Raw genomic sequence first — 23,116 nt, forward strand, 5'->3', positions numbered from 1 at the left:
AGCATTGTGGATGGCGGGCACGGCTGACATCAAAAGAATACGTAGTGGTAACATCTAAATGCTTATGGCAACCAGTGAGGTTCAAACCTACAAGCAGTATTGCTGCTGGAAATTTGCCTGACCTTTTTGTTACCGAGCTTCAGTAATTAATAGATCATTCTTTTCAGAAAACAAAAGGCTCATGGCAACAGCATCGAGTGAACAAAAATATTGGGCAACGTGTTCTACATACAATGCAGAATTTTAGAACCCTTTACCTCGCAGTAAGAATCAAATAATATAAACCTCTAGCTTATAGAAGCCTACATTTGTTCTCGGCAATCGGATGGCCGCAGCCAACTGCAGCGACCATCACTCCCTAAAGTAAAGAAAGATGCAACGAGAGACCAAAATATCGACGTAAAGTATTACAAATTCAGAGTTAACCGGTATATTGTGCTCCTCTGCGTGAAGGTAGCATGTGTTATGCAAACAAAGAGAGTCTGTAAACCGTAAAAGCTTTTATTCTTGGTTGAGAAGACTATCAAGAAGAGGATGCTGAGATCTACAAAGCAACAAAAAAAACATTTCTTAGCATATACAAGCAAAAGGCTATATGATATCAAAAACCTAAAATTTCTGCCTATAATTCCAATTTTCCTCGTGACCATATTTGGTTGCAAGGATAACACGACATATGTTAATCCGCCTTGGATTTTCAATAATAGCAGGTCGATGCACGAAGTTGTCGATCAGATAAAATGGTTGATGCTTGGAAAGCAATGCTGAGGATTAACATGGCATGAAATACAATGATCATATAGAAGCCAAAAGAATGTTTCCAAGTGTTCTTTGCTTTCATACAACACAAGATTTATGATTGGTTTTTACACCAAAACTAAATCATATGACAAGTTTATCCGAAAAAGATATATTATTAAGATAAATATATTTGCTAGGATATATCTGAAAATTTATCTTACTTAAATCCCCTCTTTTCACTAACTCTTCCCAGGTTCTCTAAGCCTATCATGTTTAGGCTATCCTCCATAATTTAGCTTTGACCTAGTATCAATGTACAAATACCATGATGGACTCTAGTCTGGGCCCATGAAGGTGTAGCTTTTGTGGTGCGTATGCCATGACAGGATGATCAAATCCAAAGCTAGGTTGGCACGAGCACATACGCACTTTCCCAGAATCCAAGACCATGTGGTCCAGTTTGGCCCAAATCCAAGGTCATGTTGGTGTGAGCACATTAGCTAAAAGAGCCCAGTATGACTCTGGCTAGGCATGGATGTAACCTCAGCTACCTGGCTTGGCCTTCCCCCCTCTCACGAACTCATCTCCCTCTTTCGGCTCCCCCTCACCTCAATTGACTGTCATGAGTGTCCTATCATCGTCTTCCTCTCAATCAACCCTACCTCCACCTCCTCCCAACCTCCCTTTCCTAGATGCTGCCATCACCACTTCATCCTTCTCCTCGGAACAACCCACCCCAACCTCCCCTTCACCTCCTTTGGTCACTACCTCCTCTCAACCATCCCTCTTCCACTACTTCCTTTGGCAGCCTCAACAGAGGAGTCTGTCCTAAGCCAGTCTGGCCCAATTCATATTACATTTCAAGGCTGTAGACATACTGTGCCTACTTCTCCAAAAACTCAAAAGTTTGAGCCTGCCTTATCTCATATCTTATCCGGTATCCATATTTGTGCTTCATAGGATAGCAGTAACTTAGTGATTCTTGATTGATAACAAAACATTACAGTCAAAACTTGAGGCAAAAAAATGGGAAACCAAAATTTTGAAGCATGAATCAACTAAGGTGAAGCCACGTCAAGACCTTACACTAGTTGATTGAAGTTCCGTCGTTGCTGAATGATCACTTTCCTGCAATTCAACACGGGAAGTTTTAAAAACGTGTTCTAGATATAGATACAAATAGCAAGTGTTCTCACAAATAACAAAATCTTTCAGCTGACTACCTCAAGTAATAAATCCTTCCTGGTAATTAAACCTATAACACGGGAAGGACGAGGAATGACAAATATATGCCTCAGTCCTAACTGCCGGAAAAGATTGTACACCTGTCATAGGTAAGATATATCATATAACAAGCTAATCACCAAAGATGATATATGAATAAGAAGCTAATCTCCTTCCAAAATGAACTGAAGCAAATTTCATTTACCTTTGCCAAAGACATATCCTCTGGCACAATATAGGGAGAAGGGTTTAGAAAAGGGGCAAGATCTAAGTAGAGCTCAAGTTCATCCTCAGTCAGATGAATTTCCTCAATAGACATTCCTTTACTTGAGACAGGTTTGACAAAATCACTGAAGTTGTGTCTACAAAAGGAAAAGAAGTAAACCATCATTTTATTGCAAAGTAGCCAAAGCATCTGAAGTAGAGGTTAAAAAAAAGTACATGCCTGTTGATTCCCCTCATATCGCAAGGAAAAGGACTGTTTTGAAAATCCATCTTGGACTGTAGTAGTACTAATAAATGACTGGAAAATCAAGAGATATACATCAACTGAGCCACACTATTTAAGCAGTTTTTTCATGAAGTTTGCCCATGACTGATGCATGATATACCTGCGAAGAATGAGACCAATGACGAGTGTCTCTCCATTCTGCCCCTGATCTACTACCTGGATAAAACCATATAAAATGAACTGCAATAACATAATAACAAGCAAACTTAGTTCAGAATAACACAATTTACTAGAGTTCTGACTCACAGGGTAGCCATTGTGCTTGTTGCCACGTAACACAGAGACAATGTTCCCAACTTTAACAACACGAGGGAAGGATACGACCTTTCATCATAAGGGAAGTCATATGTCAAATAAAAAGCTAAATAAAAGCCTGTGGCTATATTTTTCTTAAGCCTAATGACAAGTAGAACCTTTTGATTCTTGCTTGCCTCCTTGGCTGTCATGTTACGCATATAAAGTTTTGGCCTCGATTCAAGCAGAGGAATGCCTCTCAATTGGGCTTGCTCTTCATATAGACCTTTATTAAAAAAATCACCAACAGCCTGGGAGAAAAAATATCAGTACCATCACTAAATTCAATATGCTTAATTAAGAATAACATTACCCATATACCTTTGATATTAGAAGAACAAGCATGATAAGGGGTAACAGCTTCAAGTTATTTGTGATTTCAACCATAATCACACATAAAGAAACGGTCATTCGCATAGAACCGCCAAGAAATGAAGCAGCACCAAGTAGAGCGTACCTGAAAAAGGAGCCAAATATCAAGAGCGAAGAGGGAAAAAAGTACATAAACAATTATGTGGATGCATTGAAGCAATTGATTAATAAATTGTTGAGAGTGCAACAATCATGGCTTGGACCATCCTATTCAAGCTTGTAAAGGAATAAACATTGTTGAAGTTCACTGGAGAGACCTGATGATCAACAACTGTTGATTCATAATCAGAAATGTCCAACTATTAAACTGCAGAGAACAAGGCCAATGATTTCCTAGGTGGTTCTGGTCAAAAATTAGTATGAAAATCCAATACTTTTCCCATGCTTGGAGATTATCAAAATCAAGTAAATAAATGCTTTAGAAAAACTCAGAAAAATTGCATAGTTGAACCAGACACCTGAGAGTTTGACTGCAATAAGATCCATAAATCTTGAGGATCAAATGTATCTCATAATCAATACCATCATGTGGACAACTGTAATGACCCAGTTCGATGGGATGACTAGTCCATTAACTTAGCCTTAACCAGGCCTAGTTCGTAGTAGTAGACCCACCTATCCTTATAAATTATCTCAAATCTCCTCCTACATCCAATGATCAAATAAGAGTGTTATAATTTTCCAATTTAAAATTTGATATCCTCATCAAAGCATAGTTCACAAGCTAGAAATGAGCTGAGGAGTGGCATAGTAGTAACCTATCTAGCTGTACAAATTGACTCAATTCTTCTCCCATACCAGATGTGGGACTAAACAAGGATATTTCAATCTTCCCCTTTTAAGGCTTGATATCCTCATCAAAGCATAATTTGTAAGCCAGAATAAAGCTGATATGTGACTCCATATCACAATGTGTCCCAAGCCCCATTCACGAATAGTTTTTTCCTACTTAAACCTTTGACCATATCCAATATTAGATTCACTCTGATATCATTTGTCACAATCTAACCAGATGAGATAACTAACTTGTTAAATTGATAGGCTTAAACCACTAACCTAAACTGTTTAAGTGGGGTCAACTGGGACGTTATAGCAACTAAGTGAATAATAAAATCTCACACAAATTGATTTAATTCTAAGCTCACATTCAATGTGGGGTCAACTAGGATGTTATAGCACCTAAGCGAATAATAAAATCTCACATTAATTTTACTTATTGGTCTTAGCAAACTATGAAAATTTAGGGAACCAAGTACTAGGACAGATGTGCTGCATCACTAGCCTACATTGATTCCTTTTTCATGTCTAAAAATTCTAAAGTATCTAGCAAAATTTGGAATATTATTTGAAGAGGGCTAAGATCAAATAATGAATACCCACTGTTTCATTAAATAGTTTATGTGCATATAACTTATCCACATCGGCATCAGCTAAGTGGATCAAAGTTGGAGCATCAATGGAAGCCAGAGTGAGCCAAGAAAAAGCACACTCTTACCCTTTTGTCACATGGAAGGGTCTTGAATGTATATTCTTGCTAGAAATAGCAAAAAAAAGGAGAGAAAAATGAACAAAATATCAGGGAAGTTTATGACTGTCAAAAATATTAAGGAAAAGTTTTCACTATATTTTTATTTTTCGAGATTAATGAAAATGGATCCTCATGTTTTTCTTCATTTATTTATTATATGTTTTCCTTGAGCTCGAGGATCTCCCCACATTGTCTTTATCAATAGACTAGGAAACCTTTCTGTTCTCTTCTTGCTAGTTTCTGCATCAAATCTTCCATATTGTTTTCAGGTCTCATCTCTATTACATGTATTGGTCCTTTCTAGGGCTTTGTCTACATCACAATGACATATATAGTACTTTCAATGAAAAAATATTTGCCATCAAAATCTCAAATGGAGAAGCTTTTGAAAAAGAAATGTTCTTGAAATGGAGGAAAATAAATGATAAGAAAAACTGAAAAGATGCAGAACTTACGTTCCCTCCTCAACATTAAGCTTTCTGTAAAATTTCACCACAAGCATTCCAACAAGACGTCCATAAGTTGATCCAATCATTATTCCAGGGACAAATTGGCCAGCCGGAACAGCAGTCCCAAATGTCACCACTGCTAAGGAATAAAACATTACCTGAAAATAGCAGTAGTATAAGAAACAAGCAAATATGCATAAGATGTGCAATTCTGTCGAGAATAGGTTGTGGATAAGAAGTCACACCAGAAGAATAGTATAAACCACACAACATCCATTTAACCAAGGATAACAACACCAGATTAAATTCTTCAACAAGTAGGCTCCTACCCCAAAAAGGTGGGTCTTCTCAAACGAACATATGACATTCATGTTACAAGTAAAGACTAAACTAAACATTTTAGTTTAAACCAAACAATTCACTTAAATAAATGATCAAATAAAAAAGAATAATGTAAATACAAGTTGATGTTTCTTTCTATGGGATGACAACATTTGTAAAATACAGACGAGAAACATAGAGCGTAATGGAAAATCACGAGTATCAGGACCAAGAACTAGTTAGCTTTGGTGCAGACAATGTTGTAAGGCAACAAGAAATTAAGAGTAAATGGAAACAGTTGATTGACAATCATATATACAATGAGCAGTTGTTGTGGGGAAATGTAGACTAATCAAACTTATTCATTTTTCTAACCTGAAAAAATTATTTTAAATTTTAAAATGTCAAGTCAACAGACAGGAGGAAAATTTAAAAAGGAAGCAACAAATCCACACTGAAAGAAAATAACTGAAATCAGACAAATGGAACTCGAATATTGGTATCACTTAAGTGTAATAATTAAGAAGGGTTATATATACCGTGTTAATTGCATATTTGCTTCTCCAACTCATCAATTTGCATATAAACTCAAGAAAACCGAATTTATTTACATCAGCTATTTTGTGGATAATAGATATACTGACAATTTTAAGATGTCTGAGGTCATGCAAAGTGACAAAGTACATATGTGCTTATCTTGCAAGATTCTCATATGGCGAGGATGAAAAAGAGGAAGAATGGATGACAAGGATAAAATTGCACTAATGTCCTAAGATTGAATCCCTGTAACAATGGTTACATCGATAAAATGAGGGGTTACAAGATAGGTTTGTTGCTTGGATTTCGTGTAACCTTGGTTTAGTTAGAAAAATACTTTGTTAATGGACAAACTATGACAGTAGGGTACTGGTGCAAATGAATTTGGTTTTTGGAGCCATGCATGCAGACTTGTAGGGCGTGAATACACAAATTGACCCATTGTAAAGGGGCATAGTTTGAGAGTCTGTTCTAGATTGTCCATAGACTCCATTAGCCCAGACTACCAAAATTAAGACTGTACAAAACCTGTATGGTTCTGTCTTGCTAATAAAATCAGGTCTATATTAAATTATTAAGACTTCTCCATAGAAATTTTATATGCACAGCCATTGTGATGTAGCCGGGTTTTCAATCTACTCCAACAGTACTTAACTTAGGTCAAGATTTAGTCATGTCAGGTCTACAATTACGTTCCCTTTTATTCTTTTTGTATTTTAGGCCTTATTTTTTAGTAGGTAAAGAGAAGTCTGATTTGCTAGATTAGGGTCTAAATTACCTGTTCATAAAGTGTTGTATTACCATGATTTTCTATTTTCAGTTTGATTTGTGTTTTATATGGGTTTAAGATAATTAAGTTCAGCTTTAGAGTAAAATTAAGATTAGCTGGTATGGTTAAAGATGAGAGTCCATAGATCACAATAGTCTTAACCACAGTAATTCTGTTAATGTAATATCTAATGATACCTAATATAACTCTAGATAACTCCAGACTGCATCAAATTACCTTTCCTGAAAGGTAAAAACTAGTATGGAATACAACAAATTGATTCTAGGAAAACAAAAGGTTGCATTATTAGGTGACAACCAAGGAAATTATGTTATTTATTTTCAAAATCTAAAATGTATACAAAAAAGAGGCTAAAGATATTAGTCATTGAATGAATAATGTGATACAATTTATTTATACAATGTCATAAATCAGACTGAATAATGTGATAAAATACAATACCAAAAAAATGACAAGGCTTTGAGCACTGTACTCGTGGAACGTTTTTGCACTAAATAAATTGCGTATTGCATCATCCTGCAGCAGAAATGTCATGATGTCAAAGACAAGAAATCAGCTTCCATAAAAGTGCTTTATATAATAAGAATTGTTGTATTCTGCTAACATCACCTGTGTATTGAAGAAAATTGTCGCCAGATCATTATATTCACTATCCTTAGCACAGTAAAACTGCATGTTCAATAGTGGAATGAAGTTTATAGATACAACAGATAAAAAGAAATACTTACCAGAATTGAGAGGCCAGACTACAATATGGTAATGGTACTTTATATTATAATAGAAAAAATAAAAGAAATGTGATAGAAATCTCACATTCACAAAGTTTCCATCTGTCCCAGGTGGACGAGGGCATTCAATACCAGGACTCATCTCCGAATCAGGGCATGCACTGCATCTTCTCAGAAGTGGCAATCCAAATGAAATAACTGAGGTTACCAGGGATATAATGCAAACTTCCAAAATCTGTGACAATGAGCATAACATTTTAACATCAAGCTCACAAACATGAGCTTAACTTTGCATTGGAGCAGTAGAGATTCCAGAAGAAATGTTATAGCCAAATGCCAATATCAACATGAACCTGTAATCTACCTTGATTCTATTTCCCTTCTTATGCAAATATTTTCGTCGCCAACTTGTTATAAAAAGAGTAAGCTGATTAAACAATGCTCCTGTAGAATTAAAAAACGTGGAAGGGTAGTTTGAGCATAGAACCAATTACTGCAACTGGATATGCTATACAAAAAATAGAAATGTAGTTTGGGAGATCCAAGGCTATTGAAAACGCACCAAGAAGACCACCAATAACCCCAATAATTGCCATAGGCAGTAATTCCTGAAAAGAGTAGTCTTCTTGACCACTTCAGAACAAGCATTTATCAGAATTCAGGGTTCAGTCCACATCAAGAGTTCTGTGAGCAGAAAGTGGCAGTGGCCAATAGATAGAATGCTAACCCTGATATGTCCCAGATAATGAAGCCACCAGAACCAAAATGTCCACATTTCCCACTCTTGCACCAGTTCATTGCAGATCTTACCACCACAGCCACAACAGCAGATGTAAAGAACACTCTCCACATAAGCTGGCTTCTCCACCTTTAGGGGAAAATAAGACCAGGAAACATAATATATGTATAATTGCTTACAACAGAAAGGAAAGCCCCTCAGTAATGAACAATGAAACAAAACAGAATTTCATATTGATTTAAATAGAACTCACCAAACAAAGATATAAACTACCATTAATTGATAAACTATATGAATATGTGTCCATTTCTTAATAAACTTTGTTCAGGTATCTACCTGAGGTTAGAGCGAGAGAGAGAGAGAGAGAGAGAATCAACAGCCAATTTTATCTTGAACGTTCGTCTATAAGCACCGAAACTTAAAATTGATGTTGACACCACTATGACAACTCTGTATTCCTGTGCATTTGAAAGTCTCAAGTAATATAAGAATCTAACAATTCGATATGTGCATCCATGCAATAATAAAAACTAAAATTAAAGTGTAGAAATCAAAAGTCTTTTATTCAATCGTAGAACTTTAAAAAGGTGACCTAGTGCACAAGTTCTTCATGAATGTGGAGTTTAGGGTTAATGTATGTAGCCTTACCTATGCAAACAAATAGCTATTTCAGTGATCCAAATGTGTTTGCTGAGGTCCCAGGGGAGCAAACTCACCATTGTGCCAATTTTACACATTACAAACTTTTATTAAAAAATTCCAATAAAATGACTTCTTCAAATGACAATTGGTCTGCACATAGCTATATTATGATATTTGCTTTGATGCTGTATTTCAGATATAGCCAACATCTAACCTACACTATAATTCAGGCAAGACTTTTGTTCAGTCCACATTTTCACAGTGCTCAACCCCTCGTAGGAATCTTAAGTTCGTACTCGTTCTAAGTGACTATGGTATGCATCCACAAGTAATTGCATCTGACTCAAAAGTCATTCGTATACATTACAGAGCAAAGTTACATTGTAAAAATATTTATAGGTCAAATTGTAAAGAAACAAAAATCAGACTGATCATTAAAAGTTGGATTGTTTCTATCATAGAAATAGAATACTGTACATCCACATAACTGTGGCAAAGAAGAAAAGAATAGCCATTAGCATTAAACTAATAGATAATAAGAAAGACATTAGCTTAATCACCATGATGTAACTTCTTCCAGGGCAAAGAGTACACCACCAACTGGAGCTCGAAAAGCAGCAGCAACCCCAGCTGCACATCCGCAGGTCACCTTTTAAAAAATTTAGCAAAAGTCATAAACCTATTGCAAAAAGAAATGTAATCTAGATGAACCAAACTTGCAAATGATAAACAATTAGACAGGTTGCTTCACTGCAACCCTAGTCCAGCAGTCAGGTTGCTTCACTGCAACACTAGATTATGGTTCAGATGACTCATAGCATCTCACCACAAATGAGGACAAGAGTGTACATGTTTCAGCCACCAAACACCCTGCCTTTGAAATGATGGGCATTTAGTTTTTTATTACATCTTGATTCCAATATATAACATTCCCATGCTAAACAAAGTTGAAGAACACACAGAAAGCAACTGAAATTCTATGTCATATGTAAAAACAGGATGAAACCAATGCGAGCTAAGGTCAACATAGTACAACAATAAAGGAATAACTGTAGGTAATTATATATAGTAAAGAGATTTTAAGAAAGGAAACAAAAATGAATATTGTCAATATCAAACACTTATATACAGCAGATGAGATGGTTGAACATTTCTGTGACAACATGGCTTCATGAGATTTCTTTTTCTTTTGACTTCCAGTTAGATTTGGAATTTTCTTGGGCCAAAGAACACCTATATTTAATATATAATATAACATAAACACAACTGGGTCCTATCCTAATGGTTGATCTCTTTCTTCAAATTGAAGAGGTCTTTGTTTTGACTCCCTATGACGGTGGCAGCCATGTGTATGGTCGTGGTAATTCTATACGTGTGATGGATCTCCCCTTCTGTTTTCTTACATATGTAGGTGTGTTTGTGTATGTGAGTTTGAAGTGCAATACATAAACCAATGTGTACATATGAGTTTAATGTGTGTGTATATAAATATATAAATACATATATATATGACTGTGTATACAAATATATATATACATATATGTGTGTGTATAATGCAGAAACTATTAATAAAACAAAATGATTAAAACATGAAAATTTTGAATCAATCAAGCTATAAAGGTACTAGGTACTAGCAACATAAGAATGCAAATATGGAGTACAATGTATCCCATTAACACATAGTATAGCTGACAGAGAACATAGGCAACGTACAAGATCACGCCGATCACGGTCACTCTCAAAGACACGTACCCACTTGGAACTTAAGTGGTATCTTTTGGATCCACCCTACAGAAATTCAAAAGAGAATGAAATTAAGATGATTAAATAGTCTCATAAATGGTGATAATGTTGTTAATATATGGAGATCAAGTTGCATGGAATAATGATATAATGGAGGCAGAGATCAGTCGAGAATCTACTCAAATTGAAGTTTTCAGATAAAGCATAACAGGAAAATCACAGGATAGAAAGTTGAATTTGAACTGTTAAAGTCAAATTTTGGTAGGTTACAGAGGTTGATCAGATGCCCTTATGCAATGAGATCAATCTTTTCATGATTGCATGTCATTATACTGAAATACAAACGTTGGTGAAAAGGTTTCAACATTGAAGACATGCATAAATCAACAATTATAAATACATAGATAACAAAAACTACTGCTATCACAGAATGCATAAGTAGTCCCAATCAAGGTTGACAAGGCAACCAAGTGTTCCTAGGTACTGAAGTCCTTAAATGCCTAGATGTTTTACGAGGATCACAAATAAGTTGATCGAATTTTCAAGTATTAATAAAATAAAGAGACCAAAATAACAGTAAATACGACATATATCCACCAATTTTACTTAAGTACAGACATATAAATAATCACACAACCTACAGCCAGGAAAAGCAAAAGTTGGTCAATAGATTAATACAAAGTAAATAAATGTATTTTACTCCAACAAACTAAAATAAGATCAAAACTCCTAATAGTTATTCAAATTTAATTTTTTGGCACTATTGTTGGGTATAAAATAAGCTATTGCTGGAAGTTTAAACTTTTAAAGTCACAATAGCTAACAGGAAGGGATTCAAGAGTAGCTGTGACAAACAAGGCTAAAGAATATGATGAACTTGAAAAGTCAAATTTAACGCAAGTATGTTGTATCGCGCCTTCATTTACAGCCTAAATATGTTAAAGTTTTTAAGTTAACTTGCATACATCAGGCTGAATTATTCACTGAATCCACTTCAGCACATAGTTACTGATAACATTACCTCTTGTCATAAGTTACAAGTTACAACCAACCTAAAACTATTGCATCTAGTATACCTTTAAATTAAGATTGATATGTATACCCTTAAAATATTGAAGAGCACTTACCTATGCAATGTTAAAATGAATAAAAAAGCTTCCATTATGTTTTCTCATGTTCCTTATGTTGGCATTAAGACCCACATTAGTGCTTGGGCTGCCTACGCAGCAACATGACAAAGCATAAGATTTTCCACACATACCTATATGTATTTTCTCATTCACTTGTAGTGACTGACTGCAAAGATGGGTACAACTCCCTCTAGTTGGACAGATTGCAACATGAATTTTTTTGTAAGTAAAATAGCATAATTCAAACAGAACATCAACATGAGAGCAGAAGATGACAATTGTGAAAGGCATGTCATGGTTGCCATTCTTGTCTGAAACTTTTGAGAACAGAAATGTCTTCATTTTCAGAAGTTTGTAGAGAAAAACATAGTCAAATTCCTACAATAAGAAACAGAAATGTTATTCCCAAACATATTATTATGTCTGTTTTCATGCTTCTATTAGACAGGAGCAATTTAGAAACCCCATTTAATTGCTTACTTATGTTCAATCTAAGAATAGAATAAGAAAAATGAAGATCTCACTCAAGTTCCACGAGAACCAAATTATATCATACACTGTTCTCAATATTGGACAAGTATTGTCTCAAAAAAATCACCTTGAAACATATAATTAATTAATCGAAATGAAGATGTTCTTTCATTCAAACCAATGGCAATGTAAAAGCCAAAATGACAAAGTCATCATGCTCTCTATACCTACCAAAAGTAGGTTGATCTCATAATCATCTTGAATATCCAATTAGTTCTTTGCTTCCCTTTGCAGGCTCTTATGGTTTCGCCATAGGCTTTTTTCCACTGACCCAAATATTTCACACTGGAATTTAGCTCCCATGTCTAGGTAAAAATCTTAATTGATCAAGCTACCAACCTCTCTAAGTTTGTAAAACACATGTATCAAGTTCACTTCAATAAACTAACTATTTCAAGCTCCTTTCGTGTCTATAAACTGCACTACAAAGAGTTCTTTAAACCTCAGAAAGAATCAAAAAGATGGTACCTCAATTAAGATGCTAAAACAACCACCGTGTCGAATGGAATTATTAACATATATACCAAATTCTACCTCGAACATTTCTTCTCATTATCCATAAAATAATTGATCACAATAACTCCTGCAATGCTGCTCCGCCTTTCAGAAATTGTACTTTTCTGACAAAAAATTGCTTCTTCCTCATGAGAAGTTTTGTTTTAAGGATATCGCAAGTTATAGATTTGCATGGTTTCTACTGGTTTGACAAATGGTAGGGGTTTTACTTGCCAGGTGAAGTAGTCTAAAACTCTAAATGATATCTTTTCCCTTGTCAGGTGCCCATTCTCCTGCAATTTGCATGTGTCATAGATTGTCATACCGAGCCATATAACTGAAGTATACCATAGTGCAAGTACCAATCTAGTGTTTCATGTCCTCCTAGGGCTTACTAATACACCCTTAGCTACATGATTGGTTATACTGGCTGACAACAGCTCGTGCCAAACTTTGCAACCATTAGATGTTCCTACCATGGAGTGCGCATACATGCTTATCATTAGAGAAATGTGGTAAAAGTAACACCAACTCAGAAAAGGTCAAGCCGACTTGTTCATCCTTTCTATTGTCTTTGCTGTATCTTGATCCAAAAACAAATATTATCCCATTTGTCAATGTGTTTTTCTGTTACAAAAGGACTTATACTTTCATGAAAGATTTCAATACCAGCTAAAACATACAGTTCAAAACCAAACAATTTTGTTTTGGTCAATTCAACTACATACCACCCTGATGCTATAGCTTTGACCAATGTAAGCTATAAACAAATATCTTTTTTCTCCCCCTCTATTCCTTGTGTCCATGCAAGTTCCCAGCTCAATGCCTCAATCATCTGCACTTGCCTTCCTGACCTCATTGCCTCATTACCTACTAGATCCCACTGTTATCTGGCCACTTCCCATCAAGGTGATCTATAGTGGAGGTTTAGACATCATTTGCACACACTGTCCTGCCAAATCTCAATCTTTTTCACTGATATTAGCCCTTTTTCTCAGGACATGACTGATCCTAGCCTCCTAGTGATCAGCATCAACCAAAAAGGGAACCATCAGCCCACTTAAGATCATCAGAATATGTGCTTGCTGCCTCAACCATAACTTTGCCTATGTATGTTTATTGGTAATTGTAAAGCAAAAATGCCACAGCTCCAGTAAGGTACCTTTATGAGCTTCATTTCTGGTAACCATATGCATCATGTTTTCATAAACATAAAAGTTTAGGTTCAAGGAAGGATGCAATTTATGTAATCAATATGCAACAATTTACAATACAATTTTCTAAACAAAATGAGTAGACTAGGAAAGTTATTTTAAGTAAAACTTCAAAAGGTTAATAAAACAAGTTAATATTTGATATTAATAAAAAAATTAATATTTGATATTAACAAAACAAGTTAATAAAATTAGCCTTTAAAGTAGCAACCCTGTACCTGTCCAAGAAGAGACGCAATACAAGCACCAGTATGCACAAGGGGTCCTTCTTTACCCAGAGCAAGCCCACCACCAACAGAGCCAATGCTTCCAAAAACCTAGAGGTAAAAACTTCAATAATACCTCACTGAAAACAGCAGACAAGAAATATGCAAATCCAAAACAAACCTTCCCAATCAATGTTCTAAAAAGAAGGATTCCAGGTGTGTCCACTCCTGCATATATTTCAGTTGGTACAACATCGACCATCAAAAGAAGACACACACCAATTTGAAAGTTAGGTAATGCTTACCATTCAAGTAACCCTTAATCTCAGGTATACCAGATCCTGCTGCAGCTGGTGCAAACTTTGTTACAATATAGACGGAAGAAAAGACCAGACCCAAATTGAATAATATGTACACCAAGAAACCCACAAAATATGAGTGCTGTATTATAGAGAAAGTTGCAGCATATTTCCAGCCTGAGAAGTTTTCGACAGCCAGATTAATGAACACAGCAGCCAAACCAGTACCTGAGAATAAAAGATAATAGTTATTTGACTAAATTAATGACACTGCCACAAGGAAAAATCAAGAAATATAAAGGAAGACAATGAGCCAGTGTCAAGTATATTTGGAAAAGCTGGCCACAAAAAAATTCAGCAAAAGCAACTGAATGCTGTAGATGAAGTCCCTCAAAGAGAAGAAAGTAAATGAGAAAAACCATAAGGAAACAAAATTGAGAATCCACAATTGCATGTGATAAATATAGTATTTGTTCTCCAGAAAAGTATAATAGAAAAGTCAAAAAGACACTGTTCAGATTCTCAAACATGTCTCGGACTATCAATCTTAACATATTCCATTTGACACATTCAATAATTATTTAGTGGTTTGGAGTTGAACATGCTTCATATCATGTAACGACCCACTCCTTTATCTAGACAAAGTAAATGTGTTTATCGTCAAAAGGTAAACTCTGAACGAGGAATGCCACAAAAGATAGCTGTATAATTTATCTTCTTTTGAAGAACATAATACTTGTTATTCCAAATATCTAGATAAATCCCATCAAGGAATACTAATATCTCAGAAAGTCATGTCTTCGAAATGAATTGATGACATCACTAGATATTAGCTACCATGTTTTCTTAGTAAAGATCAACCCCACAAAACTATGAAACAAAATCAGTTTAACTACCTCATCGGCTTTTGTCACTTCCAAATAACTCCAAAAAATCCGGGTACTATAAGACAATTAAATTGATTACTCCTTGTTTTATAAAGTTGCATCCTTCTTACAACATTCTTTTGACCAAAAAATAAAGAATAGAATAGTAATATGTTTTTCCATCATTTTTTCACTTCTAACAATTCTCTTTCTGTCAGACACCCACTTTACACCCATTTTGATTTTCCCTCATCACTATGCATTCGTCTCTCTTTTATTTTCTTTCCTTAATATTCTCTTAAAGAAAACTTCCTAAAGTTAATCCTTCAGGTTCCTAAAAACTACTGATGATGTCATCTTCACAACATCCAATTCCTAGGAAGACCACATGTGGAGACCATGGCTCGCCTTATCGTGCCAACAAAGTATAGGGACCTGACCGGACCAGTGTTGAAAGAACATATTACTAGTTATCTCTAGGCAGTAAGCTTAACAAACATAAAATAAATACAGTGTTCTTTGACACTGTAGCTAGTGTTTGTATATTTTGGGCCAAAACGTTTAACTCATATGTATAAAGTGCACGGTATTAAGATGGTTAATCATAAGTAACCTAACCTTATGTTTGGTTTACCCAAGAAGCAAAATAAATCAACTGGATCAACCAGCTTGTAGCAGATCAGCCAATCGTCCTTGGCTTTGGGACTTTCACATTTCATATACATGTGCCAGTTCCTAAATGCATCAACTAAAAAAGAAAACAAACATATAATATCTCGGATAATTAACCTAGTCACCATTTGTGATAAATCTTTAGAGAGAAGCTCAAGAGATTCAGCACCAAACATTAAAGAAGTTGGGAGTAACTTAGTTTGGACCATGTGAGGCAAGTTGAATACATCTTAGATGACTGATCAATGAGGGATTAATGGCAGTGAACACAAAGATTCTATTCGGTCAAAATGGTGTACAACAATGAAATAAGTTGTTTCTTTATGTCCTATGGATTTTATCTGAATGAAATCTTTCTGTTTCTTATGATGCGTGTTATATTACTTATTATAAAATTTATTAAAAATTATTTCAATATTTCATTTATGAGCAAAAACCAGAATAACAACATTAACTGCACACCATTCACGCCCATTGTTATATCTTCGCTGCGATTGGTAGGCTCTGTGAGCAATGGGTGGAATCTTGTAGGCCCATTACATTACACAAGTATGTTACACGAGCTATATGCATGAAAACCAAAACAAATCAGTCCTGATTAGACAACTGCAGGACAAAAACACAATGCTCCTGATGAAAAAAACAAGGGTTGAACTCTGATCTACTATGATCATCACTCACTGTTTGTCTCACAATATGATAACCTGCTGTGTTAACATAACTAACAAGGCAAAAATCTCAGGAAGGGCCAGAGACAGTGCAAGCCACTTGAGGGTACGCCCAAGCACAACTGTGTATACGACAGCCACTTCTGAATTAGGGGTGAAGACATACTATTGTCACAACAGGTTTTCATGAATGCTTTAGATGACTTAAAGATGACAGCATCTACTTACACGCTCAATCCTCCACCAATACAAGGCATAGTTTAGTAGTTAAGATAGAACTTCATCTCTTATCTTCTATGGGGCAAGCCTGCCCTTCTACAGTCCCCACCCCACAATTCATTTTTCACTTTTGGTTTTCAGAAAATGTGTTAATATAGACGCAAGTATGCAATGATGAATCGGACTAATCTTCTAGTCCACAGAACACAGAAAGTGAACAATCACGGCTGCATAAGGATATCTAATGATCTCCAAAACTGCATCATCGAGCTAAATCAGGCAATTAAAATTCAGTTAATTTGCATAGCAGTATCCACGTTACTTACCGATACCGATGATTAAAGAGAACAACCATTTGAGGACTACATAATATGAAACCCAGAGCTTTCCTCTCTGTGCCTGCAGAACCCAGAATAACCCAAGGATCGTGTGTTAACAAGACGATTTATCACAAATTCCTTTAATTCCACAACAACGAGAAACCAAGGGGATACGGAACCTGCGCTTCCCGGTAGGCGTAATTCTCGATCACCTCGTAGTCGAGGCTCTCAGCGCCACGGCTCTGGCTGGGTAACTCGATCTCGGTTCTCTCGCCCTCCTCGGAGCTGGGCAGGCGGGACCATACGAGTCGCGCCGTCTCGATCCCGTTCTGAAGGTGATTCGACAGCATGGGGATGGGATCAGATCCAAACGAACCGCTCGATTCGCAATAGATCTGATCCCACGAAGCGATCGGAACCGCTCCTCCGCTCGCCCTGCGAGAGCTGAAGGCGCGATCCGCGAAGCGAGAGGGTTTGGTGGTGGCAGGGCTACGCGGAAGGGTAAGAAGAGAGAAGGATATCCCTTGTTCCGGAGGAAGAAGGAAACAAGAAAAAGAAACTGAGGTAGCGTAGGAGAGCCGTCGATGAACCGGGGAAAGGAGCGAAACGAGGTTTCCGGTCTGTGTCGCTGTAGTTGGTGACCGTCGACCACGAGTCACCGTTTCCCACTGCGTCCCGGAGATTTCCACGAATCCCACTTGACTCCATTTGCGGCCAGAGATGCCTAAAGAAGCGACTTAGGGTCCGTCGGGAAAGGCGCACTGGATCTGAGTCACACACCCCCGATTCGTGACTTATGTAGGACACAGAGTCGTATAAGGGGACTTATTGGTCTTAACACCCCATTTAACAATCTATATTAAATTACGAGCGGGCCCTTAACACGAATCCCCTCCATTGGCATATTGGATCCATCTTTACGGTGCAGCTGAGCCAAGCTTACAGCATGTTCAAGCTCGTCCCCATCAACCTTCGCCGATGGCAAATCCAAATGTCTGTCATTTTCTACTCCACTTGGAAGCGTTGCACTTCATCCTCCCATCACCCTCTTCCCCCAATTCATGGCAGCTTCGTCCGTCCCATCAAGCCCACGTCCAGACCCAAGCGATCACTGTCTCGCCGGAGACATCGCAGGAGGCGGCTGAGGGGAAGGGCAGGAGGAATGATGTCAGGAAAGGAAGAGACGGTGGAGATTGCTGATGGACATGAATGGTGAGGCTGCGAATGACGTCACCGAAGCAGAAGGGGAACTGACTGGAAAGACGTAACGCTTGTGAGCTTCTCATTTGTTGCGTATGTCTACGTCTCCGAGAAGATTGGATCAGTCTGCTGTGCTTGGTTGTCCACGGTCAGGTCAACCAAGCTTAGTTTGAAATTTCTGCAGCTTAGTACAGATTTCATGCAATCTAATCAACACACTAAAAGAAAAGCAATTTACTCTTCCTCACTGGGAACGAAACCGAGTTGGGTGGACAGAAAACATGATTATTATGTATAACCTCTACGGATAAAACATTCTCCGAAGCTTAGTAGCGCATGCTGAGATCTTCACCATCACGCCTCCATTATTCTGAACTCCGTACTCATTTTCTCGGTCCGAGGGGAAAAATGTTATCGATGTTCTGCAATGGTGAGCGTCTGGTGAAATGGTTGTGTGACTTGGGCTGATGGACGAGAACACGCATTTCCTCCTTGCACGAGTTGAGCGATCTCATCTGCTGGTTTTTAGCTCCCCTTCGTGACTCTGCAGTGCGTAGCTCCAAGTGCAGAGGGGGGGAGGCAGTGGGGGGATTCAGAAGCTTGCCTTTCGATGGCTGGAGCTCTTTCTGCAACTCCGACACAAGCTTCTCCAGCTCAATGACTTTGCGTTCGGATGATCGTGCCCTTTGCTTCCACTCGAGCTTCTGGATCAAAAGAGTAAGAGTTACAGCCAAGCTTTATCTGCATAAGACCACTCTTCTAAGCATAGAAGAGGAAAAGAAAAGCTCACTTGAGTATGCTGGGAATGGAAATTGATCTCAGATACAATTGCTCGTCGCTGCCAGTGGTCTCTAGAAGATCGAAGCTCTTCCATCTCTACCCTGACTTGTTCCAACATCTCCTGCATCTGACTCCATTGCTCCGACTCCGCCCTCACCTGCTGCATTATCCTCCCGACCGCCTCCTTGCAACTGCAGCAGCTCACTGGACCCATCTTCTCCTTCTCCCGCTGCAACCACAGAACCTGGAACTCCCAGTCAATATTGAGTCTTGTGAAACCTCTATATATATGCTCAAAGAATCAAAAACAGCTAAATGCTCTGGCAAGAAAACAGCTTAAAGAGTCAATATTCCCCTTTAAATTTGATCATAATTCTCAGTTATAAAGCTAGTGTAGTATGTACTCTGTAGCACACAAACTTCCGACCATGCAAATTATCAACCTGGAACAAATTTGCTTGAATGTTTCTGGAAAGCAAAGAGAGGTCTATCACATCCAAATTATCTACGCAAGATGACCTCATGACGAGTGAGGCAAACTTTGGATCAGCAACATATTTATTGCTAATAAATTTTCCCTGCCAAATAGGACAAGGTTTGGGCAGCAGGTGGATGCATTCATGGCGAAGTGGACACACAGTCTGAGCAACAGTCATCATAGCAGATACAGGGAGTGCCTTGCATTCACAGGTCCTAAAACAAAAGCTTTTACTAAAAGAATAATGATGGCATGCAAGTCGTTTGGTGCACGCACAGGTGATGTTTGGTGCACGCACAGATATCCATTAAGACCAGTACCGAATATGACTGACTTCTTCAACTGGGAACAAATCATTCAAGTAGAGGGAAAAAAAAGCTCAAGAATATTACCCTTCTGGTAGGGAAGATGAGGATATCAAATTGTGCGTAAATTGTATGAAGATGATTGATTGGACTAGTGAGGGGGACCATATTATGTTGGTGTTGCTCATCAAGTGTTGCGTGAAGAATTCGCAGTGCATTGAGGTGCACCACTTTACTGAGAAAACCAGTTACCTTCTTCTTGTGGCCTTTTGATACAGTGGCCAGAGTTTGACCCTTCGACCACTGTAGTGATTTAAGTTGTCGACCTAACAAGATTCTAAAACAAGCACCAAAACAATCCTAATGCAAACCAAACAAGAAAGGAACATGAGACATGAACAACAGATGAACATGAGACATGAACATCATTACATCCCTACATCATTTGGAAGTAAATTAAAATCAATCAAATTAAACAGGACTAACAGAAGTTAGGGCAAGTCAGTATATGCTTCCTGAAAATTAAAAAACAAGTAACAAAACACATACCACTAGAAGCCTTTCTCAATAATATCATGTCTGATAATAATTGGACAAACAGCTGAGGCAGAGTTGTAATTTTTCCTAACACAATTTGTGAGATGTATATGAAAAAGAGTGTGATCTCTTTCCAATAAGAACAAGATATCCCAAAGTTATGAAAGACTTCAATTAGCAACATCAACCATCATTATGTAAAAAGAGATTTACTTAACAATTCTATGTATCAGTTTCCATCTGTTCTTGTGCCAAGACAGGAAAGATTCCTTGTGATTGTCATACACAGAGCACAGAATCAATCACTTGGAACTCATCACATAATTCAATTTTGAGAGTACTGTGGTTGAATCAGGTCATATCATCTTAAGTCTTGTTTGGGTTAGGAATTGAAAGTTTTGGCATAAGCTGAAGCTCTACGGAATAGTTTTTAAATTTGATTCATAAGTTCAAGTGGTCAACTGCAAAGAAAATTGAAAAAGTCAACACATTCTTTGTTCTGGAATATAAGGAAAGAGTGATGGCTTTGAAAATTTAAATTGAAGCAATTCTAGATATGGCTATAAAATGGATAGCATTACTGAGAAATGTATTTAAAACAATGGCTTTCACTAGTGATAAGTGGTCCTGATAAATAGGACCACCAAGCATTTCTCTTAGTAACATGGCCAAGCTATACCTGGTGCATAAGGGCAACATAACTAAGAATTGTACTTGAGTTTGATGTTTTTTGCTTCCATAATTTGGTAAATGCTGTTTCTGTTTTTGTTTTCTGAAAGTACTTCTTCCCATGGAACTTCGGGAAGTAGAAAATATTTACTTCCAGAATTCTTGTGACTTTCTGTTCTTTGGACTCTTTCAGTCCTTGAGCAGAATTTGTCACCATTCCTCAGATGTCAACAAGTATAATATAATTTACTGCACAAGGTAAGCCAATGAATCTTAAAATGAATGCTAGTGTAGTGATTAGGCTGAACAGGGATATATGACCATGCCATAAGGATTTCTCCTAATATTCCCTTTGCCTGATCAACCTTTGTTTGCTTTGAATAATCAATATGTAGAGCAATTATGTATCTCTAACTTGCACATCTAAGTTCATTCTCCATGGCATGTTGTGTGTGTCCGAAAGCAGATGATATGGGTTCGAAATCTCACCAGCTTCTCCTGCGGGGGCTGCTGCTTCTGCCGGAGATGAAGGAAGGAGTTGCCTGCTGCTTCACTGTATGCAACAATGTTGTGTCTGCTGCTAATGGCGCTACTGTTGTTTCTGTTGTTGGCGGAGAGCAAGTAGCTGCACTCCTCCATCCTTTCCAACATCCCCCTGGACATCCCCTCCATCTTCCTCCTCAGCTTCTCCATCTTTTCTCATCCCCGGTTCAAAAAAAAACAGACATATCGATGCATGAAGAATAGTCACAAAAGTAAATATCAAGTATGATCTGAAAGGAAGTGAAGATTACTACATCGTCGGGGAACTGGCGACCATGATTCGAATCAGGAGTAGCACTCTCAGCTTGTTCTGGCTGTTCAGCTTCTGGATCCTTCTTTGGCAAGGATGGCAAGGAAATCTCTTTTATGTCCTTCACGCTGGTGTCTTCCGTCATCTTCTCCAGCTTGCGTCGAAGCACCGACGCCCGCCGGTCAAAGTTCCCTCGGCAACTCCTCCGCAGCAGCTTGCGGGAGCTTCTTCTTCTCCTGCTGTCACTGCTCCCGAACTTGAACTGCTCCAGCTTCTCCTTCAGCTGCTCGATCCCCTCGTCTAGCGCCGCCCCTACGCCATCGCTCCCGTCGATCTTCTTCCTCCCCTGATCAGTTTCCATCAATGTCCAGCAGCATGATCGGAAGAGTCAAATAGAAAGCCATGGAATCGAGATCAATCAGAACACACCGAGACTAGGCTCTCCATGGCGGATTTCAGTGCGTCTTCCATTTGAGCACGGTTCCTCTCCAGCTTCCGCTGCGCCACCTCCCGCTCCATCCTCAAGAAGTTACACTCGGCGCGAAGGATCTCCGCCTGGAACCGCCACCCATCCTCGGCCCCGGAAACTCCCACGCTCTCGCCCGAGGAGCACGACGGCGCCGGCTCCGGCTCCGGTGGCCTCGCACTGCGCTCCTCGTCCAGTAGATCGCCGAGATTCCGGCATAATCCCGGCTTCGGCGGAGCGGACGCCCGCGTCTGCCTCCATCGTCGGGGCAGGTTGAGAATCACCGGGGCCGGCGGTAGCGCCGGCTTCCACCGTCCGTTCCTCGCCGCCATTCCTTCTCCAACTCCGTGTGTGTTCGCCATGAAACGATAAGTGGAAGCGGTTTTCAGGAAAGTGAAGCTACGGAAAGCAAGCGACGGCCGAAGACATCGCTGCGGAACACCAGAGTGTGCTTCGTTTTCCGCGAAGAGCAGTTCGATTTGAAATGGACCTCTCACGCCACCCGAAATGACCAAACCGCCCCCCATCTCGAATGATCACCACCTCGATGGCCCAATGATGAGAACGGCTGCTCCGAACGGGAGTGGCAGAATGGAAGCAAAGAAGCATCTTTCAGGGCAAAATCGTGAAATCGCTTCGCATCATTGAT

The 23,116-nt window shown here is 38.3% G+C and overlaps 2 protein-coding genes across 5 annotated transcripts; both read right to left on the reverse strand.

The window, feature by feature from the left end:
* Positions 1–182: 182 nt before the first annotated feature.
* LOC135582257 (chloride channel protein CLC-d-like) lies at positions 183–17,974 on the reverse strand. Of its 3 annotated transcripts, none has more exons than XM_065149632.1 (23): positions 17,419–17,974; positions 17,246–17,318; positions 14,501–14,722; positions 14,377–14,423; positions 14,208–14,306; positions 10,590–10,664; positions 9,437–9,525; positions 8,223–8,363; positions 8,058–8,128; positions 7,860–7,939; positions 7,581–7,730; positions 7,377–7,436; positions 7,209–7,283; positions 5,126–5,277; positions 3,092–3,227; positions 2,890–3,021; positions 2,723–2,800; positions 2,577–2,632; positions 2,411–2,488; positions 2,171–2,327; positions 1,965–2,066; positions 1,828–1,869; positions 183–537 (listed from the first exon to the last, which is right to left on the reverse strand). In XM_065149632.1, exons 1-23 carry the CDS (start codon positions 17,587–17,589, stop codon positions 502–504), a joined length of 2,322 nt encoding a protein of 773 aa, XP_065005704.1. In that variant the 5' UTR covers positions 17,590–17,974; the 3' UTR covers positions 183–501. The 3 variants fall into 3 exon arrangements, with proteins under 3 accessions (XP_065005704.1, XP_065005705.1, XP_065005703.1); XM_065149633.1 differs by having other exon boundaries at positions 183–544; XM_065149631.1 differs by having other exon boundaries at positions 183–544; positions 1,823–1,869.
* A 721-nt stretch (positions 17,975–18,695) lies between these two features.
* On the reverse strand, positions 18,696–22,893 carry LOC135637156 (uncharacterized). Of its 2 annotated transcripts, none has more exons than XM_065149636.1 (5): positions 22,431–22,893; positions 22,006–22,347; positions 21,698–21,901; positions 19,230–19,463; positions 18,696–19,140 (listed from the first exon to the last, which is right to left on the reverse strand). In XM_065149636.1, the coding sequence occupies exons 1-5, from the start codon at positions 22,827–22,829 to the stop codon at positions 18,823–18,825; spliced, it is 1,497 nt and encodes a 498-aa protein (XP_065005708.1). In that variant the 5' UTR covers positions 22,830–22,893; the 3' UTR covers positions 18,696–18,822. The 2 variants fall into 2 exon arrangements, with proteins under 2 accessions (XP_065005708.1, XP_065005707.1); XM_065149635.1 differs by having other exon boundaries at positions 18,696–19,143.
* Between the last annotated feature and the right edge of the window lie 223 nt (positions 22,894–23,116).

Source organism: Musa acuminata, chromosome BXJ3-4 (genome assembly GCF_036884655.1).
Source record: "Musa acuminata AAA Group cultivar baxijiao chromosome BXJ3-4, Cavendish_Baxijiao_AAA, whole genome shotgun sequence".
In the NCBI taxonomy this organism is placed as follows: domain Eukaryota; kingdom Viridiplantae; phylum Streptophyta; class Magnoliopsida; order Zingiberales; family Musaceae; genus Musa; species Musa acuminata.

Coding starts and splice junctions, on each gene's coding strand:
- LOC135582257 (XM_065149631.1), bottom strand. CDS start 17,589: ATGCTGTCGAATCACCTTCAGAACGGGATCGAGACGGCGCGACTCGTA. Junction 9,526..10,589: donor ACCGTGATCGGCGTGATCTT/GTACGTTGCCTA, acceptor ATTTTTTAAAAG/GTGACCTGCGGATGTGCAGC. Junction 545..1,822: donor CTTCAATCAACTAGTGTAAG/GTCTTGACGTGG, acceptor GTTGCTTTGTAG/ATCTCAGCATCCTCTTCTTG.
- LOC135637156 (XM_065149635.1), bottom strand. CDS start 22,829: ATGGCGAACACACACGGAGTTGGAGAAGGAATGGCGGCGAGGAACGGA. Junction 21,902..22,005: donor GTCGCCAGTTCCCCGACGAT/GTAGTAATCTTC, acceptor GGATGAGAAAAG/ATGGAGAAGCTGAGGAGGAA. Junction 19,144..19,229: donor TCCATTCCCAGCATACTCAA/GTGAGCTTTTCT, acceptor CTTTTGATCCAG/AAGCTCGAGTGGAAGCAAAG.